The following is a 24,591-nucleotide window of genomic DNA, read 5'->3' on the forward strand; positions in this document are numbered from 1 at the left end:
CTATATCATCACGAATGAAGGCCCCAATGATACCAAGAGCTAGAGGACGAGGGAAAAGGACGAGCGCTATGGAGAGAACAAGGAAAGCGATGTGTGATGCCCAGTTGGCTAGTCTCATGGGATTCTTCACCGTGGAAGAGCTCAAGGGCATGAAAGTGGAATGGCTCAGAGAGAATGACTGGGGTGCTCAGTTCTTTTGTCCAGGCTGCTGTCCCCAACGTTCATCTGTTAAGGCATCGACGCAAACGGGTGGAGTCCTTACATGGTGTGTGAGGTTCTTTTTTATAGTTGGCTTAATATCTCTTTGGTTGTGAACCTTGTGTCCAGCTGATACCTAGAGCAACTGACAACAGGCTTTCAATTTACGTAACACCATTATTCACTAAGGGATGAATGGTTCAGGGCTATGTATCAGTGTTCCCCCCCAACTGTAGAAAATTTAATAAATAAATAAATAAATAAATAAATAAATAAATAAATAAATAAATAAAATGTCATACAGATGGCATAATGCTAACCTGTGTGTGTTCTGCAGATTTGGAAATCCGTTAGAGAGGTGAGTGAGGGCACCTGAAGGAGCAGGCAAGCACGGCCGGTTAGTTCAGCATGGGGGCAAAAGCCAGGTGTCGCTGTGGCATTTCTGGGAGAGTGAAGATGGTTGTGTGAGGCTCGCGTGATACCCGCCTTGGTACCACCTGCTGTACCTGGGTATACTTGGCTAGCTCCTATCGTGCTGGCACTCGCTACCCAGGATGCCATGGAGCATGAAGGCGGAGTCCTCCTCCGCTGTGGATCCTGTGTGCTTGGTGGCGGAAGCTAGGTGGGATGTGTCAGTTAGTGTAACATCGGCCCATGTGACTATGTATTGAGCCAGCTTTCCCATTGGACGGAAGGCCCACTCTGCGGGGAGAAATTCACATTCAGTATTGGGAACTTAGACAAAACGTGACCGGGGAGGCCACAGTCCAGTGGAGGTGCATCCGAGATTGCTTTGTTAGGCACCTGCTAAGGTGCTTCCCCTCATTTGTGTTTTCAGTCGTGGGCTCGTACTACAGTCCCTGTCCATTTTGGTATTTTTCTACTGCCCAGTTTTCATCCTTTTCCTGGCATGGTTTGTAGTAGAAGGAATACCCCTGAGACTTGCCAACAGCTGTGTTCTGGGGACAGAGGGATTAATGAGAGGGCACCAGAGTTCGGTACCTCACTGGCGTCAGAGAACAGTCAGACACCTATGTCACTCCCCCAGCCCCTTCAGGGCTCAGACAACCTTTCAGAAGACAGGGGGAATTGCTTGTGGGATAGGACTATCCACTGAGCCGAACTGTTACTGTTCCCATGAGTGCAGCTGTGCCTCCTTGAAAAGGAACATCACAGATGAGCTTGCTGACTGTTGACCTTCCGTCATAGAAAGAGGGGTGTGGAGGGTCTTGGGACTCTCACCTGACTATCCAGCTACTCCAAACCTATTGTAGCTCTTCCCTGATTGCACTTGGCCTCAGGGGACAGTGAGGTACATACAGGTGGGAAGACCTAGGTAAGGAGGCTCCATCTCTCCAGATCTGGGGGAGTTGTTGTCCATGCTGGGTGCAGACCTTTTGTGTGGATGCTTTAGGGACACTCATACTCTTGCCTGGAACCCCTAGCCCATTGCTCTGTGTGTAATTACACCTAATAAACTCATTGCTTCCCCAGAGTGCACTTTGGTTGAGTGTACCTTTGGCCTTAGGAGGAGGGGTAAGCGTTGTTCAAGTCTCCTCCAGGAAAGGAATTTTAGCAACAGTTATGAAAAGAGCATGTCAGGAATTTTTGTCTAAGTCACTAATGAGAGGTCCATTAAGTATTAGAATCTGTTCAAAAACTAATTCAAGTGTTCAACGTCAGAAATACTGAGAACTTATAAGCAAGTGGAAAGCTGTCAAGGCAGGTCAGTAGTCATGGGGTAGCCTTGCCAAACACAATTCACACCATTATGGCAAAATCGTTCTGTGACTTAGGTTTCTGAAGCTTATAGAATCATAAACTAGCAGCCAGATGTGGTGGGTACGCTCCCGAAGTCCCAGCTGCTCAGAAAGCTGAGGCAGGAGGATGGTGAGTTCGTCTAGTCTGAGCAACTTAGCAAAACCCTTTCTCAGAAAAAGAGCTGAGGATGTAGCTCGGTGGTAGCATTTGCCTGACAGGTCCACGGCTTGCTACCCAGCTAACGTAAGCCAACAAAAGGCATCTGTAAAATAGCACTGAAAAAGATGAGTAAGACAGAGCACTCAAAAATCTTTTCAGTTCGTTCCCAAGTCTTTCATTATTTCCCCCTAGATTTCCGTTGCTGGTTGACCCCTCCACTCAAAATCTTGCATTTAATTGTCGGGAGGTAGCTCCGCTGCTCAGCTGGCAGAGAGCCTGCCTACCATGCACAAAGCCCTGCGCTCCATCCCAGACATTGCAGGAAACCGGGCATGGGGATTCACGCCTGTATCTTAAGCGCTCGGGTCAAAGAAGGAGATTCAAAAGTTCAGCGTTATCCTTAGTCAAGAATAGGCTAGCTAAATTGTGACTTAGAGCCCATCCTGGGATAGAGGAGACCCTGTCTTGAAAAACATTTTAAATGCATTGTTCTGGATAACCTTGAGAGAAATCCTTCTCATCTGTAGGCAGCTAACCAAAGCTGGCAGAGAGGTGCATCGAAGGGGCAGATCCTTGTTTCTTTGAAACCTTCACAGATGATCACTACCCTTAAACATCCATATTAGCAATAGAAAAATTGACAAGAGAATACTGAAGCAAAAGCTGGCCTCCCAAACAGGCCTCCCTCTGCTCGCACTGCTGGGTCACAGCTCTGTTCAGATCGGGTAAAGTGCCCGGCCTGGTGGCTTCTCCTCTTTTCCCCCTGGCAGGTAGTTGGTGGTCTCATTCCTGTTGCCTCAACACTCCTTGTGGCTGCCTCAAAGCAGGGACCGTGGTGAACACGTCTGGCCTGACTGCATGCAGGTGCAGAAGGGGCCGATGCCAAACTGAGCAATGATGCCACCTGATATGGTGGCTTGCTGATAGCTTCAAATGAGAGAGAGAGTCCGAACAGACCAACTGGAGCCATAGGAAATACTTCTACTCCCATGTACCAGGAGCCCCCAGCTTACCCTGACAAACCAGTGGGGCAGCAGATATGATAAGACATATAATCGATATACACTAAAAAAGAAAACCAGAGGGGAGGTGGTCAGTAGAGAATTAACCCCAGGATGTGGTGTCTTAGAAGCCTGAACCCCAGAACTCCAGAGGTAGACACAGGAGGATTGGGAGTTCAAGGCTAGCTTCTGCTAGCCTGGGCTGGGAGAGTGACAGAGTCTCAAAAACAATAATGGAAATAAATAAATAAATAATAAAGATTAAAAAACAATAACAACAACCAATCAGGATTTTCGCCCCTGGTCTCCTGAAAGCCAGGGAGATCTCCCTGTACCGTCCCCAAAGCTGCTTAAAATGGAGGTGAGCATAGGTCAACAGTCTACACGGGCCGGAGTAGTGACTGTGGAGAGATGGAGAAAATTAGCTTCTCCGGAGAAGACCACTTCCGCAGAACAGGCATGCCTGGCCTCACAGTTTCAAAGCGCATTTGGTGACATCGTGTTGAAGCCAGGGCCAAGCAACAGGGTTGGAACAACCAGGCTTTAGACGGTGCTCACCTTGGAACTCTGCATTGTGATGCTGGGTCAGAACCCGAGGGACGTCCAGGCCAGGCTGAGGAGGCGGGAGGAGGCCTCCTCAGGCAAGGCAGAGGCCTTCCTTCACATGGCTTCCACTCAGGTTTATAAATTGTGAAGAAATACAGACATGCAGATTTGTGGCAATATAAGGTAATGCCCTACCCACCTTTACAAAGTATCAAAGTGTGTGTGTCGCCAAGGATCAAAGATGGAACCCCCGGGCCCGCTTCTGAGCTAGACCCTCAGCACTACCTTTGCCTTTAGAACTCTCTGGTCCTTCCGCCCAGCTGTCAGCCCCCCTTCTCACGCCGAGAATGACACTTTGATCCATATTAATAATTCTCTCATTTTCCACAATAGTTGTGCCCCACAAGCACGAGTCTTTACGGAATGCATCGATTAAGCTAGTGTGAGAGCGGTCACGCGTCATGAGTGCAAGCACAAAAAAACGGGGGATTGTCTTGAGTGCCCTCCTCAGTCACCTTCCATCTCAATGTGCTGTTTCGTTTGTTTTTGAGCTTGAGGCTATGGCTGAACCAGAGCTCATCTGTTGGCTGCATTGGCTGTCCATCCAGCTGCGTATCCTCTTGTCTCCACCATCCACACTAGACTATGGGCTTGTGCTGCCACTTCCAACTTCCTATATGGTTGGGGCACGGGGGTGAGGGGGTGAGGGGGTTGGGAGTGGATCCAAACCTAGATCCTCTTGCTTACATGGGAAGTGCTTTTTACCCACCGAGCCATCTCTCTAGTCTTGTATGCGTTATTTAACTTTTCATGTTTTCAGCTTACTTGGTTCAACAAAACGTTAGTGAGATTTCATCATCTCTGATTGAGACCATTATTTGTCCAACATTTTATATTTCCACCGAAATTATCCTTTCTGTCGCCAATGGACATTTCAGTTGTTTTCAGGCATCTTGTATCATAGGCACCAGCACTAACAGCATTCTTAGAAGTGGCTTCTGGTGTAAAGATTATTTCGAGATGGATAATTATTATTTTAGTTCATTTGTTTTTTTGAGATGGATTACTGCTCTTTTGCCTAAGATATTTTTCTTTCGGTTTTGTATTTTTGACAAGTGTTGGTATTTATATTTTAACATTTAGCTTGTGTCCAATTTGCTTCAGTTTTCCACAGGAAACAATAATTTAAAGAAGGAGGGCTATTTGGGAGGAGGAGGAAAGGGACATGGGGGTAGGGAGACTAAATAAGAGCAAAATAAAATGACACCTATATGAAATCCAAAACTTCACATCAACTTTAAAAAGTAAAAAAATGCAATCATATACCCTGCCAACCAATAAGTAGAATGAACACACATTCCTATAGACCACAATAAATGCCTACGGCGGTTCCAAGTGTCCTCACCCAGTCTCTGCCAGTCTCTGCCTTAGATGAGGCCACTGCAGAATGCACCATTTAGTGACATGTTGGCTATTGCATGGAAGATTTGAGAAAGATATTTTTATCCTGTTTTAAGCAGACTACTTAGCACAGTGTTGAATCCTGTCGAATACCTTTTTTAGCTTTCCCTGAAATAGTATTTCCCTGAAATACTGAGCTGCTGGTGTGAGAATGATGCCAGTGTCATTTTCTCCATCGTCTCTGCTGTGTAGTAAGCCATGAGCAATACAGCACAGAGGATTTTCTGTCTTTTCTCAAGGTCGAAAGTATCACAATAACAACTTCTAACTTCAGTCACCCTCCAAGGTTTTTCTTCTCCTTGAGTCTTTTGCTCATCCAGGAGACTAGGCCAAGATGACAGTGACTATCGACTGACAGGCTAAGAGTCAAAGATCCTTTTCTATGCTAATGAGGCAGAGCCTTAAAATGCTTTCCTCATCCCAACCATTTCCCTGTGATTAGGATCAGGAAAGAAAAAGCTGCAGCTGGACTCCAGCTCAGAAGCAGCTGCCTGGCAGAGACAGCATCAGCTCAGACAGGGTGGGAAGCAGCCAAGCCAGTGAGGGCTGCAGTCAAAGTCCCTGTGGAAGGTTCCTGTCCAGTGGGCCCCTGGCTGGCCTGCCAGTCTCGGGGAGCAGTAGAGGCTGGGCGTGGGCAGGTACGGACCCTAGGTCTGCTCTCCTCAGGTTTCAACTGCAGCCACTATGGCATGAGAGACTTGGTGTGTGTGTGTGTGTGTGTGTGTGTGTGTGTGTGTGTGTGTGTGCGTGTGTGCATGCGTGTATGCACTCGGTGTGCAGGGAAGCATAGCAGAAAGCATAATGGCTGCTCTCCGGGGTATCCAGTGGCCACATTGCTGACTGCCCTCCTCTGTTTTCTTCCAGCTTGTCTATGAGTCTTTCTTTCATTGCCTCTTCTCCCTCTCTGCTTTCTTACCTGATAGCCGTTTTGCCTCCAAATCACCGAGCTATCTATCTCAGCACCGGAGTGTAAGGAAACCACCACTGTCTGTGACCAGTGGCCTTTTGGGGAAGAGGGACAATGTGAGAAGTCCTAAGCATGCATATGGTCACGGGCGTGTCAGTCAGAACCCTGAATGCCCGTCCTGATCTTGTCCCTAAACACCTTTCTCAGAGTCAAGGACAGGACTGAGCAGATGCTCAAAGCCCTTGAAAGTAACACAGGTCTACTGGGCAAGCAGCTGTCCTTCAGCATCCTCGTGGGGTAGGGATCTATCTCTCTATCTCTCTGAATGTCTGTCTGTCTCTGTTTGTCTCTCTGTCTCCCTCTTCTTAGCAAGAGACACAGTAAGGATCAGACATCGTGCTACCATCGGGAGTTTTCAAGTGGGAAAACCTGCCTGGGCAGCGCTGCCATAGCACTGGGCAGGACGTTAGGACAAGAGTAGGATGCTATGGATGAAGGCAGCAGGGCACACCTGTGACAACATCAGTGAGCACCTACGACATCAATGAGGCGGCAGCAGGGGCTGTGAGAAAGCAGCTCAACACTGTGAGGATGAGGGCAGCTGCCAAGGCTTGCGAGAGCTGAGGCTCGAAGGACCTGTCTGTAAGCCTCAAATTGCTCCACAAGCTCATCAGGACATGGATTCCTGGGTCCTTTCCATCCCAAAGAACCACTGTCCATGGAGGAGACCATGGAATCAGGGTTTTGTTTTGTTTTGATTTTGCCAGTGACCAGAGAGTCCACACATGCCCTGGTCAGTCTCAGCCCCAGATCCCCAGGTACTGGAAGGGCACACAGCAGTCCACTCTCACTGTCTCCGGCTCCTGCTGAAGAGATGTTCAGATGCCCTGCTTAAGAGCCCTGCTGCTGGGGCCAGCTGCCTCCTTCCTTCACCACATGCCCACTCAAGGACCAGACAGGGGAGCTGAGAAAGTCAGGTTTCCAGTTGGGCTAGCTCCCTTTGTCTGTACAGTAGGTCACTTTTGACAGAGCTGTCCCTCCCACCTTGCTTCTCCTTGACTGCACTCTAGCCTTGTGAGCTAGAGGGACAATCATTTCTTAAGTGAAACCTGATTCCCACTCCACCTGCTCCACAGCCCTGAAGGGTTCAGAGCACAGCGGAGAGGAGGCCTGGGGAGGTGTTGGAGGCTGTGCTTCAACTAGGGTGAATCTGAGACTCATTATTCATTTTACATCCTGATTGAAGCCCCCCTCCCCATCTCCTCCCGGTCCCATCCTCCTTCCTTCTTCCTCCCTATACCCTTCCCCTGAAAAGGGGAGTCCTCCTCCACTCCCATCTGACCCTAGCTTATCAAGTCTCATCAGGACTGCCTGGATCCTCTTCCTCTGTTGCCTGGCAAGGCGGCATCTCTAGGGGCAAGTGATCAAAGAGCAGCCTGAGGAGTTCATGACAGAGGCAGCCCCTGCTTCTCTTGCTCGGGGACCCATATGGAGACTGAGCCGCCAATTGGCTACATCTGAGCAGGGGGTCTAAGTCCTCTCCATGAATGATCCTTCGTTGATGCATCAGTCTCTGCACTCCTCCCTGGGCTCAGAATTTGTGGCTTTGTTGGTCTCCTTGCGGGCTTCCTGTCCCCTCCTGGGCCTTCTATCCCCCACTTCTTCCATAAGACACCCTGTACTCTGCCCAAAGTTTGGCTATGAGTCTCAGCATCTGCTTTGATCCCTTGTTAGGTGTAGGCTTTCAGAGCACCTCTATTGTTGGCTCCGGTTCTGTTCCATCTCTTCCAGCGCTTCTAGTGTCTATCCTGTTTGCCATTCTGAGCATCCTCCCTAAGGTCCTCCTTGTTGTTTAGCTTTTTAAGGTCTGCATATCGTAACATGGTTATCCTATATTACCTGGCTAATACCGCTTCTAAGTGAACACATACCATGCGTGTCTTTCTGGTTCTGGGTTACCTCACTCAGAACGATCTTTTCTAGTTCTACCCATTTGCCTACAAATTCCATGGTTCTTGCTTTTCATAGTTGAGTAGTATTCCGTTGTGTAAATGTGCCACAGGGGAGTGGCTCCTCTAGCGCCTCAAATGGATGAGGGGCTATGTTTGTGTGATGAGGCACTTTCACAACCGTGTCGATGCTTTTCTCACATGTATTTTCCTACCCTCTGCTCATTTTGAGTCCAGTTCTCAGGGACACCCCTTCCCACTCAACACCTTCCCCTCACTCGGCTGTTCCTGCAAGCAAATCTACAGCGCTCTGTGCTAGACTGATCCGAAACTCCGGCACAGAGAGTGTATAGACTGTCCCCTCCCTATTCAACTTTGCTGGAAATTCCTCAAGGTCATCGTCTATGGCATTTAATTTTGTTCCATAGTCCCTGACACACCAAATGTGTGTGTTCGACAAATGTCTTTGGAAACAAGCAGAATCCAGGTGAGGAGAAAGGTGCCCTCTGAAATGGGAATAGCATGGTGAAGCCGTGCTGGTTGTTTTTTTTTTTTTTTTGTTTTTTGTTTTTTGTTTTTTGTTTTTTTTTTTTTTTTTTTTTTTTTTGAGACAGGCCTTTCTGTGTAGCCCTAGCAGGCCTGGTACTTACTACCTATCACCCAGGCTAGTCTCAAACTTGCTTTTGGTTTCTGAATGCCGGGATTATAGGCATGCGCCACCACACCCACAAGACAAGATGACTAACATAGCATTTTAAGAATTTGCTCTCTGTTAAATGTTTAGGATTGGAGGCTCCTCTTCCCCAAACAAATTTAATGAGTAAACTGGAGGTGATAGTTGGCATCTTAGAGGCCTAGGGGGATCGCAGGGTTCCTTTAAACATTAAACCTTCACTGCCAAGTTCCAGAAACCTGCCTTATAGATCATTAACTTTTGCAGGAGGAAGGGACCAGGAGCCCTGGGGTATTTGTGAGAGTCTGAGTTCAGAGAAGAAGCAAAGCAGACCACCAATAAGCCAGATATATAGGACTGGGTTCACAGTCTAGCTGTACCAGCTGTATGGCCTAGAGCAAGGCAACATCTCTGTACCCCAGATTTCCACATTACCAAGGCGGAGGCACACTATTCCCTTTGTAAAGATTTAGGAGAGCTGGGAGACAGGAAGGGGGCTGACTGTTTTCAGGGTTTACCTTGGATATCAGGAATAAGGTAAGACAGGCAGATCCAGAGAGGAAGGACCACCTGCCCCCTGATCACACATTTTGGGTACTGAAAAAAAAATCATCCTCCACCCCTCACAAATGATTTGAGGTTTATTATTATTATTCGGTTTTATGTGACGTCTGCATGTGTGTCTGTGTGTTACTTCATGCCTGGTGCCCTCAGAGCCCAGAAGAGGGTGTCGAATACTCTGGAACTGGAGTTACAGACAGTTATGAGCTAACATAATGGGTACTGGGAATTGAGCCCAGGTCCTCCAGAAGAGCAGTAAGTGCATTTAACCTTGAGCCACCTTTCCTGCCCTGACTAGAGGTTTTGTGGTTTGCTTTTAAGAGACACAGTCTCACATTTGCAAGGCTGAACACGAATTTTCCTATGTAACTGAGGATGACCTTGAACTTGTGATCTTCTTGCCTCCCCCCCCCCCCCAGGGTTTTCCTGTGTAGCCTTGGCTGTCCTGTCCTGGAACTTAATCTATAGACCAGCATAGCCTCGGACTCACAGAAATCCTTCTGTCTCTTCTTCCTAAGTGCTGGGATTAAAGGCATGTGCTGCCGCCACCACCTGATTTGAGGTTTGTTTTTAAGATTTGTTTTTAAAAGCTGGGTGATGGTGGCGCAGGCCTGCAGCCCCAGCACTTGGGGAGGCAGAGGCAGGTGGATATCTGTGAGTTGGAGGCCAGCCTGGTCTACCAAGTGAGCTCCAGGACAGCCAAGGCTACACAGAGAAACCCTGTCTCAAAAATAGAAAACAAAATTATCTTTATTTGTATGTGTATATGCCATGTGTGTGGAGGTGCCCTTGGAGGTCGGAAGGGGGCATCAGATCCCCTGAAGCTGGAATAACAAGCCCGGCCAACTGACCCTTGTGCACACAGATGCATGCTGGGAACCCAACTCCAGTGCTCTATGAGAACAGCCACAAGTGCTCCCAAAAGGTGAGGCATCCTTCTAACCCCTCTAACTGAGTTTTTAAAAACTAAATAGTTCATGTTACAGGGCATTTGCTGACAACCGCAGTGAAGAGGGTGTCTGCCACTCACTAGCTTTGTCCTGGCCACCTTATTTGTGCAAAGGGGCGATAGTGCTGGACCCCTGAGGCTGCAGCAAAGAGAACCCACAGTGCTTAGAGAGGTGCCTGTGCAGGGAGACAGGCTCTGGGGACCGAGCTGTCACTGGATCGGCTGTGATCAGCGCTAAACAGGAGAAAATGCCTCTCTGAGGAACCGCTCGTTCTGGGAACATGGCGGGAAGGCGCCTCAGACCCTGCTCACCAGAGCTGTGTGAGTTGGTCCTGCTCACTCACACAGGCTTTGCCTTGGATAACTTCTCAGGTTCCTAAACTGGTCCTGGGCCAATCTACTGTCAGTTTCCAACAGTGCACTCAGACCTGGGTGCTCCCTCCCCGATCCTGGTCACTCAAAGGGAGGTAAACATCCTTTCTGTTTCCACAGTACTCAGTTTGAACGGAGGGAGGACCTCTTGCACACTAGGTAAATTCCCCACCTCAGCACTACATCCTCAGGCCATTTCTTCTCTTTTCATTTTAAGAAAGGGTCTCACTAAATTGCCTAGGATGGCCTTGAACTTGCAGCAAGATCCTCCTGCCTCAATTTCTGGAACAACTGCGATTACAGGCCTATACCAGCAGAAGGAGCAGAACTGTTGTTTCCCTTACTCTGTGCCCTGCTCAGACCAGCCCTCAGCCAGCAGCCCAAAAGAGTAAGTGCTTGAGGTGAAACCTGTTGGCCAAGGAAGAGTGAACACTTTCTCTTTCCAGAGATGGCTGAAAGGTCCTGGTTCCTCTTACTCTTCCTTTTTTTTTTTTTTGGGGGGGGGGGGGGTGTAAAAAATGGGATTGGACATTAGAGAGACTTGGTCACCTCTTTCTGATTAGCCGGAGACACCTCCATGGATTTGGGGCACAGTTGCCAGCCCTTTGTTGCTCCTTCAGCCGAGGCCTGGACCCAGGTCTGTTCGGGGGACTCCTCACCGCCCTGAGAATCAGTCCCTTCCGGCTGAGACTGGCAATGCAGGCCCCACTTTTGGTGGACGGGATGAGCAGTGCACTGTGGCTTATCCTGACGCCTCAAAGAGCAGGGCGGCCGAGGCCCTTGACCTAGGAGGGAGCCCAAGGGCGACCGACCGGGCAGCCCTGCGGAGAAGTCCACCGACTCCTCCCGAAGCGTTCTCGACACAAAGGGCATTCCTCAGCTTCCCGCTCCAGCGGGGCCGGGTGGGATCGGCTGAAGCGTGGCGCCTTTTAGCGCCCCGGGTGCGGCCCCCCAGTCACCCGGGCGCCCCTCCGCCTTCGCGCCCCGCGTCCCCGGGGAAGGATTTGGTCGGCGCCCGGGACACGGCCCTGGGGTAGCCGGTGCGTCCCAAGCTCAGGGCGCCTAGGGCCGTCCGCGCGGGCCGGGAGCGGGGCCTTGGCTGCCCTGGGCTCCCGGCGAGCGTGCGCCCCGCGGAGCGGCCGGGACCCCGGGAGGGCGAGGGAGGCTGGGGGTGGGGACAGGCCGAGGTCGCGGCTCCTGCAGCGTCTTCCGCCGCGCCCCCCTCTCGCCTTCCTCGCACTCTCTCCCCGGCCCGGCCCGCGAGGTCGCCGGCTGGGCCTTTCACCTTCACGCAACTAGCGGTCGAGGCGGCTCCCCGCGCCCGGAGGGGCCTGGGGCGCCGCGCACTCCCTCCAGCCCGGCCTCGCTTCGCCGGCCCCGGGGCGGGGACGCGCTCCCGGGGGCGAGGCCTGCGAGCCACACGCCCGCCCGCACGGGTTCAGGGCCAGCCCTTCCCGGGACTCTGCGGCGGCCCGGGCCCGGGGGAGAGTGGGCCAGGGCCTGGCTCTCCGAGGGATGGAGGGGATGGAGGCGGCGGCCAAGCCTGCGCGCCGCTCTCAGTGAGTACGGAGAGGAGCCGGGCCGGGTGGCGGGGCGCAGCGGGAACCCGGACCGCCGAGACCCGACCTCCCGCCGCCTTAGAGCCGGAAGGGTCGGGGAGGCCCGCCCTTCACGTCCATTTTCGTTCCAGTTTTTGTGGGTTAGTGCCTCGGCGGTGCTGGGAGTTACGACGTCTTCCAGGAAGCTCGGCGGGAGGCCTTCAGAGCGAGAGTCTCATTCTTTAAGGTCTGCGGACGGGGATGCCTGGAGCGCAGTTTACCCGTCAGTTTTACCAAAAGAGCTCATGTTACTAACCCAACCCTGGCTTCTGGATTGGACCTCAGAGGGGAAGAGGTCGCTGGGCTGCCAAGAAGCCTAGTGTGCTCTAGCTCAGTGGTTCTCAACCGTCCTGACGCTGCAACCCTGTAAAACAGTGGTGACCCCAAACCAGAAAGCTATTTTCGTTGCCACCTCATAGCTGTAATTTTGCCACTGTTTTGAATCGTAATAGAAATATATGATAATGGCTCTCTGATATGTGACCCCGTAAAAAGGTCTTTGGACCCCCCCCCCCAAAAAGGGGTCGTGTCCAACAGGTTGAGAACAGTAGAGGAAATAGACTTGTATTCTAAAGATATTCCTTACACTTCACAGATTTACTGCTGGGAAGTTTTGTGTTCTGTATGTATCTTGTTTTATAAAGTACGCATCCCCCTGAAAAGCATACAAATTGAGTTGTAGTGAGTGGCTGTAGGGGGACTTCGCCTTTAAGCACATCCTGTGGTGGCCCCTTACTGTGTGAAGGGATTAATAGTCAACCCCTCATCTGTAGCTTATGCGTGGGTTCCCATACACTGGGTTTACTTCAGATGGGACACATCTAGACTAGGGTGATTTCTAAGTGTTCTGACAGTGATCATTAAGACGCAGTAGCTTGTACGGTGAGTAAAACAGTTGTTACTTCCTTCCCTGTGACGTCATTGGAATCAGCCCAGCCACCAAGGGGCTGGGTAATACCGGTGAATCCTTTGACCAACTCTGTGGACTGAGGTCTGGGGGTGGGGTGGGGTGCAGTTAAACGCTCACTGCTCTGGAGGAGCCAAGGAGGGGCTTGGATTGAAAAGCTTTTGGTTACAAACTTGGCTCCCCTGTGGCATCTATGTGACATAATTTCTTCACGCCTCAGTTTCCTCATCTGTTAAAAAAGAAGAGAATGTACTAATAATGACATTCTAGCACGGACATGTTTGAAAAGTCTCTGCTTGGCTGACATAGAGCAGAGAGCTGATAGTTTTTGGCTGTCACGATGTTCTTTTGAGTAGAGCTTGACTCTAGTTTAAGGCTTTTTGCACAGGGGTTGGCACGAGGCTGGCAGGCGGCACCTTTCACTAGAGGGGCAGGTCCTTCATCCACAAGGAAGAGTACTGCCGATTAGCCAACACTGCCATTCTCCTCTGAGGCCGCCTGTTAGCCCAGGGCTGGGGAATCACACTGCTTTTCACAGCGGTTCACACTTGTCATTTGTTTTGCTCCCCTTAGATACCGCTATAAAAAAAACTAGGAACACACCCTGAGAGGGGTGCTGCGGTGGGGGTTGGGGGAGTGGTGTTATAAACAATGGTGTTTATTGCCCATGCTCCAATCAACACCCCCTAGGCCCTTCCTCACTCCCGAAAGAGCATTTACTCATGCCAGGAGAATATAAGCTCGTAACCTGTTGGTACTGTCCTGTGACTTGTCCTTTCTGGTATGTGTCCACATTATGCAGAGGATAGCCCTTCTGCTTACAGTACTCATCCGAGCAGGGGTCCGTATCAGGGTACCCTTCGGGCGAATCAGGTCACTGGGGCCATCCAGTACAGGGTCTCCTCTTCTCCTGTTTTCCTGCAGAGCATCCAGTACAGGGAGCAGAGCCACAAGGCTCGTGCAGGTGACTGCAGCTATGGCTAGACATGGTCCTGAGCAGCCAGACAACGGGCCCCTCCTGAGACCCACACTCTGCCCCCAGGAAGACCGAACGCCTAACCTGATGGCCCCCAAGCCTCCCAGGACATGGGGGCTGCAGCTCCGAGGCCCTTCTGTGCTAGAGTCCAAGGTGAAGGCCTTGAAGGAGAAAATGACAGCACGTAAACAAGGAGAAGGTCCCTGTACCATTTCCTATGAGTGTCCGCCCCCTACGAAATCCACATGCCACCAAGTCAAGCCTGGAGCAGTCCGGAGCCTGCCAGAGGGCTGTCCTCTACCCCATGTCCCAGTCCACCATGCTCCGAACCCTATTGATGGGCAGCTGGCCAGCCAGGTTAACAAGAAACCTTCCAGGAATGGTGGATCCACACCATCTACCCCTGAGAGATGGAATAAGCAAAGCCTATGGTCTCCAGAAGCAGGGCGGATGCTGGCTGATCAGGAGGAGGACCCAGGGTCTTGCTCTTTACAAGAGAACTTCAACTACCAGGTCTGTGCAGGCCAGCCACTGGGGCCTGGTCCCTGTGACAGCACCCACTTGAGCAGCCTGAGGAAGAGAAGGCCGCACCCACTTGGAGATGGTATGATCACAGAGGGAGATCTGGACAGCACAGCCCTAACCTCCAAGGAGGTCTTAGTCCCCAGAACAGACCTGCCAGAGACACCCTGGAGAGCTGATGGCCTAGAGGCTCTGGGCACTGTGGCAAATGCTTTGTCCTTGTCTGACCGCGTGGAGAGGAACCGCCTCCTGCTACAGGAGATGCTGAAGATTTCCAGACAGAGTCCTTCCAGGGCAGGAAACCCAGACTGGACTCCATCCTGGGGCAGGGCTGCAAAAGGTGAGCCTTGCTTTGCAGGCCTGGGTTGGAGTAATGGGAAATGGCAGGGCGTGGAAAGATGGGCGAGCGCAGTAACATCACCCAAATAATCACTGTCCAGCTGGGACATAAGGTCCTCTATAACCCACAGGGAGTCCTAACTGCCACAAGTCTCGTGGCTGTCCAGATCAGTGGGAGGCCATCCTCTGTGCTTGGGGACAGAGGCTATGTGACTTCCCTTGTGGCTCTTTGCAGAATATCCTCTTGTACTCCCTCTAATAATGCTGCTCCGTACCATCCCCAGAGTGCTAAAGTATCCTCTGGTGGGCTAGCACACAGGAGCATTTCCCTGCAGAGGCAGAGGAGCAGCGCAGGAGCACTGTTGGAGGTGTGTGCTCAGACTCCAGAAGACATCCTTGCTTCATTACCTTACCTGAGGGCATGTATGGGATCCTCTTAGCCTACTCTTGAGTTCACTCACAGTCTGCCCGACAGCCTGTGCTTCCTCCTCTTAGACCAGAATGTGGGTCCCAACCCCCAGTTTCTAATCCTGTCGTGCTGGAGATTAGATTTCAGTGTGTAAGTCTGGAGAACCTAGGCATTTAGCCCACATAGGGAGTAGAGCAGTTCCTCTCTGTGTCCACCAGTTGGCTCTGCCCTGATCTCTGCTTCTGCTCTGGGCCCTAGAGCGACCAGCGGGAGACGAGGACTGGGACTCGGGCAGCCCCCTGCAGGACTCAGGTCAGAGCAGGTAAGGGCTCTTCCTTACCGCCATTCCTCCATTGACTATGCACCAGAGCAAAGGCCAGAGGAGAGAGAGGCAAACCTCCACCAGTGTACAGGAGCCACAGCCACCCATCCTTCTTGAGGCCCCGTAGACAGTACCAGGCTGCTGCCTGCCTGTCATTTGAACGAAGCCACTGGATGCAGAGGTCTGCAACAAGCCTCCCAGTGACCTGTGTCCTGGAGGCCATGTCCCCTTTGAAGCAGGAGAAACTGAGCAGTCACTGAAATTGAGCTAACTGATTAATTCACAGGGTTCTTGTGAAGCTAAAAAGCGTGAATGTAAAACTCCATGGGGAAAGTCCAGGAACACAAAACTTTAACTCCCCCTACTCTTTTCCTAATCAGAGGAGTATGCTGGGCTCAGGGTCAAGGATTTCCCCTCCAACCTCCCACTGGGGTCCACAGATGGTTTTCTAGCCCTTCTGCCACTGTCTTAGGGAAGTTGGTGTTCAGAGAGTGTGATGGGAGAGGGGAGGCAGTGTCCTGAGCCTGGGAGGGTAGGAAGAGAGTATCACCTGAGGTGTGGTTCGGGGCCTTAGCCCTGCTGGTGCCCACTCAGAAGCTGGCCTCAGCCTCAGCTTTTGCTAGGATGTTGGCACAGGAGGCTGAGAGAGGCCTTGGGACTGGGAGTGTCTCCAGCTTTCAAAACTGCAAATGACGTCAGTCTCAGAAGGGTCTCATGGTATCTGCCCACAGTAGTCAGCCTTGTCTCTTCTCACTGGCCAGACTGCCCCTTTGTACCCCACTAAGATTGACTTCTCCTCCCCCCCAAAACATGGGCAAGACCTTTACATTAGTCCATGCTGGCCGCGGTAACAAAATGCAGCAGATGACTTATAAACCACAGAAATGCCATTCTTGCAGCGCAGGAGGCTGGGAGTCCAACGGCCGAGAGGTCAGAAAACTCAGTGTTTGCGGAGGACCTGCTTCCTCATAGATGGCATGTTCTTCCTATATCCTCACAGTGTAGAAAGGGACAAGAGGGCTTTCTGGTGTCCCTTTTGTAAGGGCCCTGATCCGTCCTCACTAATTCCATCACACTACATTTCAGCGTACACGTTCCGGGAAACATGGCCCTACCTCTGCTCCCCCTTTAGCAAAATGAGGGTGCCAGAGTCAGGTAACCATGGTTGCTCTCAGCTTGGAGGTGGGGTGGGGAGAGGGATTTCTGGCTCATTCGTCCCTCCGTATTTGTGTCTGGTCTCTTCTCCTGCCTTCCTGGCTGTTCTTCTCAGCCTCTCATCACACCCTTACCTGGCCCTGCTTGCCACTGTGGTGCTCAGTGGTTCTCCACTCCCTCTGTCCTCTCTCTACTTGTATCCTTGTGGAGCACTCTGACAGAGCCTGGGAAAAGGCACCTGTGTGCTGTGGAGACACAGCCTCTTTTCCTACAGCCACTGCACTCTCCCAGTCTCACCTCCCCTTCCCCCAGCCCACTCCAGTTGCTCACAGGGATATGCAGCTGCTGCGATTTTGCTCAGAGTTCTTGTAGAAAGAAGGCAAGTCCCCTGGCTTGCACTGAGATAATAAGTTACAAAATCTGGTTGTCTTAAAGGAGCCGCTCCAACAGGGATAGGGAAGGACATCCATCCTTGCCTGTGAGGATATTTAGGACACTCAGGACTAGACTTCTAGAGTAGTTTAACCTGACAGGACATCTGTGGCCATGGATTTTTCATCAGAGGTCAAGTATGAGGGTGTGATGGCACATACATACCTGAAATCCCATCACTCGGGAGGCTGAGGTAATGGGGGCACAAGTTCCATAGCTGTGTGGGCTACACAGTGAAACCTTGAAAAGAAAGAGACAGACAGATAGATGGCAGGGATGACAGGTGTACATGTATATTGTATGACTCACAACATATTTGTCTGTGTGTGTGTGTCTGAGGGGAGATACACACAGAGAGAGAAAGAAGGACCGGCAGACTTGTTTTACGACCCTGTTCAAAAACTAATAGAATGTCCCCTTAGAGTACCTGGCATATAGAGGTTACTTGATGAAGGTCAAGTCTCTGCTAGGTAGACACCTGGACTGAAGGGCCAGGGAGCATAGCCGAGCTCAGGGAAGAGGAAGTGCCAGCCCTGCTGTGATGCCCCAAGACAACGCAGGGCTCTCCTCCGTGTGAGATGGACTTATGGACACTACAACTACCAAGCCTGCATTGCCCAGAGGCATGGCTTTCCTTGCCTCTGTGCCCCAGGAGTGCCACATTCGGGTCCTGGGCCTAGAGTCTGGGCTAAGGGGTGTAGGACCCCGGGCAGAGAGTGCTCTGAGGTTGCTGCTGACCATCTCGGTGACCACCCATTAGTAGATGCCGTGGCCTTCATTCTTTGAGCACTGTAGACCTTCTCAGGGCTTGAAGAGCAAAAGGTTCTGCTCCTGTTCAGGCAAGTTTAGAATCTGAATAATTCATGTTACAGTCAAAGAGCCATGACAGCCAGGTTAACCCAACGTGTACTTAATCATGCTCCTAATTGTTACTGTTCTGCAAGGTGACAAGTTCATGGAATGACTTAAATGCAGAGCCCAGGGCTTGGGTCTGGGGTCTCTGGACCAGCTTGTTGTGAGGTGGCCTTAAGAAATCAGCTGTGGAGGTGAGCCACCGAAATACTTTGGGACCTCAAATCCTGCAGGAGCCCTCTGTCCCCCACTCCAGGGTTGTTTTCTATTGATGGGTAGGCTTTTGCTCAGTCCAATAGGGCTAAAACACACTGGTGGCCAGTTCAAAGAGCAGGCTGGCTACTGCCATTTTCATCCTCTGGCCATATACCAGGTGCTGCTGGGTAAGTGTGGTTTCTGCATCTCACTCTGTGGACAGATCTGTCTGAGGACAGATCTTAGCCATTGCTCCCGCATCACTGACAGAGAGCTCTCTAGGGGAGGCCAACTGACTTGCTCAGGGCTTGGAGTCAGGACTTGCAGTTGGGCCCCAAGGCTTATGCTCTGACTGCTAAGGGGCACTGCCTTAAGCTGTCCTTTCCGTGCCTCCACAGGTCATCCCTTGGATAAAGCAACCCCTTGGGCTGGGGATCTGGGGCCTTCTACTTCCCTCCAGCCTGATTTGTTTTCCACAGTGGGAAGAGAAAGATGGATAAGCCAGCTTGAGCTTGACAGTGTGCTTTCAGGTGGAGCTGCCCCACTTTGCTACCATCACTCACTGCCTACTGGCCCTGCCTGCCCCGACTGCCACCAGTGCTATTGCTGGTGTCTTTCTCCTTGAGTTCCTGGAGGCAGGAACTTTGCCATTCTGGAACAGGTGCTCATAAAATGTCTGGCAAAGGCAGGCAGGAGTGAGCTGATTGAGGGCTCCCTGACAGCTGGAGCCTGTGTGGGCTTGCAGGGGTCTGGACAGAAGCAGCAGGAGCATTCCAGATGGGTGAGGCTGCAGAAACACTTGGGAGCATCTGAGGTGGAATGTGTGATGATCCGTAGAGGGTAGCTGCCCGAGGAAAGCCTGGAACTGAGATCTCATTTGAATGCAGAGGCACTCAACGGTCTTCGTACTGCTCCAGCTGCCTCCTCCTCCTACACAGAAGGATGATCTTATGTCCTGGAAACAGGGGTTGGTGTGGGTGCGGGGTGCTAAGGAGCATCGAGGAGCTGGGAAGAGGCTTTGGAGTCCATCTTGAGTCACTGGCTATGTTTTGTACCTTCTGGACCCAGTGTGACAGGGAGTTAGTGATGAGATGCTCTGCAGCAAGGCTTGGAATGAGATGCTGGCCATTCTGAGGGCCACAGAGGCGGCTGAGGGGCGCCCAGGCCAAGATGTCACTGAAAGTGGTTGAGCCCCTCACGGCTGCGGCTTATCTGTGTGCCTACAAGGCTTGCGGGGCACACCCACCACCCGTACTCCGCGCCAGCCCTGTCGCTGTACAGACAAAAGGGAACTGCGCTTGCAGTCCCAGGGAACTCAAGGGGAAAACAGCGGGGCAACACACCAAGCCTTTAAATGCCTGGCCCGCGCCAAGTGGCCAGCGTCCCGTCCCCTGGGTTGACCCCACACAAAGCCAGTGCTTTGGAGCCTCCAGATGCACTGTCCCTTGTCACACTTGTCACCATACTCACATTCGCTCCACACACAAAATCCTCCTGAGATGAGGACCAGAGAGGAGCACAGAGAGAGATGTTCACATCTTCAAGGTGTGAGGGAGCTAAGCTGACTTCAAGAAAAGTCCCTTCAGGGAGGGAGTGTCTCAGATGCCTGCCAGGCTAGCTACCTTGTGTGCCCCATACTGAGCGCGGGCGGTGCTGACTTGGTCATGTTCTGGGCTTCAGTGTGGAATTTGTCATCATTCTTTGGGAGTGTCTGCCTCTTCTGGAAGGACACATTACAGGTGTTAGGTTCTGACCTGCCACCGGCCTTTTCTTAGGACCCCTTTCGTCCTTCTCTGTGGAGAGAAGGGCATAGGCCTTCCTCTGCTACCCACCAGCCTCCTCCTGTCCCTGTGCTGTGGAAGTCACCTTTCCTCAGAGCCGTCAATGGCTTTTGAAAGTCTAGAGCAAACCCAGTAAGCCGAGCTGCACGCAGACTGTCACTTCTAAACATGACTTCTTGCCAGCATCAGGGTAGCTTCATGGCAGGTGACCTTAGCTCATGTTCAAGGATCCCCCACTCCTGCCCCAGAGTGAAGGGGTGGAAGTAACACTAGGGCTAATAATAGAAACAACAATAATAAGTGCTAACATTTGTGGAATTTTAACAGCTAAGAATGTTCCCTTAACAGCTGAGCCCTTATTAGCATGTGAGGACCAGACTTAGCCCTGAAGGCACTCAGCAGGGTGACACAGCTTGGAAGAGATGGTCCAGGGATGAGGATTTGGGCAGGCACCCCGGAAGCACACTGTAAAGCTCTTCTTTAGCTTTTGCTCTGTGGATGTCCTTCAGACTGAAGAAGGGTGTGCCTTCACGAACCCACACTCCACAGCCAATCCCCACCCACGCTTCCTCCTCCCTCCCTCAGACATTCATAGTAATAGCAACAGATCTCTGTCCTTGGCTGTCACAGCTTTAATGTACACAAATGGAACCATGCTAAGCAAAGGCTTTAGGTAGCTTCTGCTTGCTGTGTAGTTTTCCTTCTCCGGCCGCAGCCTGGAAGTTGTCAGCTCTGTCTCCATTCCTTCTTTCTTGGTCCATGTTTCTGAGATGAAGGGGTTAACTCCAGACTTGCTGGAGTTAATCATTGTAATCTGGGGATTATGATGGCTGCAGAGAAAAGTCTCCCTCTCCCCTTGACTGTGAAAGTGATAGAGCTCTCCTAGCCTGTCTAGCTGGAGGGGCGCTAAAGTGACTGCTAAATTTGTCCCCACTCCGAGAACCTGGCCTAGAGCAGGGGGCAGGCATCACAGGCTCCCTTTGTCCTCAGGGTGCAGGCGGTGTGAGGGTTAGGGCAGGAGCCCGAACACACCCGTGGACCTCTAGCTTCCCCACATTAGTTGTTTGTGTGACCACTCCGTAAAAGCCAGTCCTGTGGTCCAAATGGCTGCTAGGTAGGCCTCAGGATCCCTGCTCCACCATAGCCTGTCCGGTCAAAGGCCCAGACTCAGGGTAGCGGTGTGAGCCGTCTCTCACTTGAAGGCCCGTGCTGACAGATGGGAAACTGAGACCTTGGAGGAAGAGTCCTCGGCCTATTTATCCCTACCCCTGTCCCAGGGCCTCAGACACTCAGGCTTAAAGAAGGTGATAAATGCTCTTTGTTTGTGGAAGACATTGCCTGTGTCTGGCTGCACACTGCCTGACTTTGCCAGGAAATTTCCAGAGGAAATGGAAGAGCTGGACAGTGGGTTTTAGGTCATGATAGGAAGGGCTGGCGCTGGAGCTGTGTGCCTCTCTCTAGTCCAGGGTCAAATTAGAGTCTTCCTCAGTTGGAAGAGTTTGAAGCTATCTTTCTAGAATGGTGGGCGACCTCTGGTGTGGTGCTAGGATGTGGGTAGTAGGCTGAGAGAGAGAGAGTGCCCTCTCTTCCCGAGCTGGCCCAGCCACCATCTGCAGGGTGCACAGTGATGGCGTCCTTGCTGACCTTGGCTGCAGTCTGTGAAGGTGGCTGCCACTCTCCTCCCAGTTGGTGTATTGCTGCGTAGATGCCTCCAGGCAGCCAGAAAGCCTGCCTTTCTAATCAGTGGAGAAACTAGCTTTGTCTGCCAGACTGAAGCAGGGCAGTTGATGAAGGGGGGAGGGAGGTGGACAGCTGTTCCAAAGAGGAAACAGCCAAGCTGGAAATGGCTTAGAAACCTGGGGGCAAGGCTGATCTCGGCAGCATCTGGCCAGCTGCCGAGGGGCTCTCCTGCCTGCCCACCAGGCCTTGTGACAAATGCCCTCCGACAGTCGCAGAAGCACAGCTGTCACCGGAAGGCTGTGAGCATGTCGGCTGGCAGCCAGAGGCCCGCGGCGGCAGGGGCACCTCTGTGAGTGGCAACCTCATTATCTCTGCTGTTGGAACTGGAGCCCTGGGGAGCACAGCTGCTCTCAGCTGCGGTTTGGGGAGCTGCTTGCTCTGGAAGCCATGTCAGGGGAGCCTCTCCTGCCAATGGAGGCCTCGTGGGGCAGCAGGCCTGGAAAAGTACTTTAGCATCACTCCGGTGAAACCCTCCTTCCAAACCCGGCCTGGCGCTGCCAGAGCTCATGGCACAGATGGTGTCTTTATGCTAGCAGCCTTTCCCCCTCTGGCCCAAAGCAGTGTTCAAAACACATGACAAGAAGGAAAAAAAAAAATACAACAAAAAAACCCATCATCTACTAAGAGCTAATTCAAGAGGAGTGCTTGCCCTGGAGGCCTTTGTCCACCCCTGTCATGAGAATCCCTACACCTTCCAGAGGTGAGGGTGAGGCCCTTTTACCCATGTAGCATATGGAGGGAGTTAGGGGTGCCTCAGGTGTGAGATCTAAGCCCTGCTGAGCCTTTGGCTGAGCTCTGTTCCTGGGGATCCTCCCTATGAGCAGAGCCAAGCATATGTGACAGCGTGGATGCTGGCGTTACATCAAAGCCTGTCTGACCTCATCCTCAGACATCCTTGCCCACCCTGGCACCCATGGAGGAAGAGGACAGGATGTGAAATGAGGCTAGAGGCAATGGGGCTGGCTGTCGTCTGCATCACTCTGCCCAGCTCTCAACCGATGTTCGACCTTGAGCAGTGTGTCCACATTTCCCTCCAGTCCAGACACCCTCATTTGTCAAATGCAGGGAACACCTGCCCTTGTCCAGCCTAGCTGGGAAGAGGGAACTCTGAGAGAAAGCCTTCTTGTCAGGGGGATGTGTGGGCTCTTCTTACTCCCATAACCCAGCACAGGTGGTATGTCACTGTCTGGGAGACAGCTTTGGAAAGAGGTGCCTGTCACTCCTGTGGCTCTGAACTGAGCAGGGACGCAGCGCATCTGGTTGGTGGTTCACCACCAGAGGACCTTTATTATTAGGAAAATCGAGCCATGTGCTGACTTGGTTTGGGTCCAGCTTAATTTCTCTCTGTGAGCCCTGAGTTGACTCCTGACAGGTCTGGGTTGAGACTAGGAGAAGAAAACACCAGGATTTATAAAACACTATTCCCCAAAGGACCAAGACTGTGACAGGCAGTGTTTGTCCCTGTGTCTCTGATGGGAGCTGGGAACAGTGCTGTGTGGGCTCCAGTGGGTGCGTGTGTAGGTGCTGAGAGACAGACGGACACAGGGAGGCCATGCATGGAAAGGCCATCTGTCTGGGTATAGGCCTGGATCCATAACCCTGGGACCTTCCCCATACCTCTTCCCCAAGGCTCCTGCTTCTGCCCCTGGGAGGAGCAAGAGAATAGCCAGACTCCCTGAGCAGATGTCCAAGGTCAGGTTTTCTCCCCAGCTCCTGCCTGAGCTCAGGGTGTTTCCTGGGCCTGAGGGGCTAGTGAGGGAGTTGGGTTGGGGGAGAGTGAGGAGGAGGCTTGTGCATGAGTTAGAAGGGGAAGGCTGTATATAGAAGGCTTTTCCTGGCAGAGCTTGGGCTTCATACCATTAAAGCCTCCTAAGCCGTGTTATTTTCCTTTAATCTCCCCGCTGTCCATCCTGGCCTGTGTGCCCTGCAGGACCTTTGTTCCCAAGCTGGAGCCTGTGCTGAGTGCCGGGCATGAGGAAGCCAAGCATCTGCTACAGCGTGTTCGCATGAAGGCCAGGACCAAACCGCTCCGAGCCAGCCACGATATTGTGCCCACCATTGCTCAGGGCAGCCGGTGAGTGGGGCCTAAGCCAGGCAGGCCTGGGAAGGCTCATGGCAGGGAAGGGTCACTAGCTCAAATAGTTGAAATATGGCCAGAATGCCTCTGTTCTTTCCTCCGTGTGTGTGTGTGTGTGTGTGTGTGTGTGTGTGCATATGCATATGTTTTCTGTGTCAAGCACTTGCTGTTATCATTTAGTCAGTCAACACACCATTACCCACTGGGGTGTCATACACTGAGATATAAAGATAAATGAAATATGTGATCTGAGCTCTCTGGGGGTTCACGGTCTCCAGGGAGAGAGACAGCCAAACACCCAGTCAGTTCTGTGGATGATAGTGGGGGAGAGGAAAACACGTGTGCAGAGCTGGCAGCGTGTTGCTCCACCTGGAAGGGACAGGTGAGGCTCTCAAGAGGAGGTGGCTTCCCAGATGGGGTTCACAGGAGCTGTGAGTGTTCACTGGGCAGACGTAGTGAGGGAGGAGTGGTATTCTGAGGGATGGAAGCCATGAGAGGAAGCACTGTGATCCAGAACTCAGTCAGCCTGGAAGAGAGAAATCCTGAAGGGAAGCATCATAGAGGCCAGCCACGGAGGAACTCCAGGCCTACCGAGCAGCAGCTCATAAGCTCCTGTACTGGTTTGGGCCCACAGAGATGGATAAACAGATAGATAGCAAGACAGCATGGTAGTAACTGTCTTTCTGCAATGGCCTTCTGGCTGGGAGGAACGGAATCTGACAGATGAGGAAGGCCGTGACTGGTCCTGG

General features: G+C 52.0%; 1 protein-coding gene across 1 annotated transcript in view; it reads left to right on the top strand.

Annotated features, from left to right (window-relative positions):
• Positions 1-12,051: 12,051 nt before the first annotated feature.
• Positions 12,052-24,591, top strand: part of Kiaa1614 (KIAA1614 ortholog) — a 32,538-nt gene continuing 19,998 nt past the window's right edge. The window contains 4 exon segments of the mRNA XM_055624530.1: positions 12,052-12,096; positions 13,967-14,880; positions 15,547-15,610; positions 23,696-23,839. Coding sequence (XP_055480505.1) covers positions 12,053-12,096; positions 13,967-14,880; positions 15,547-15,610; positions 23,696-23,839 — 1,166 coding nt within the window. The 5' untranslated portion in view covers position 12,052.

Source organism: Psammomys obesus, unplaced genomic scaffold, assembly GCF_907164565.1.
Source record: "Psammomys obesus unplaced genomic scaffold, mPsaObe1.curated_primary_1811, whole genome shotgun sequence".
Lineage (NCBI taxonomy): Eukaryota > Metazoa > Chordata > Mammalia > Rodentia > Muridae > Psammomys > Psammomys obesus.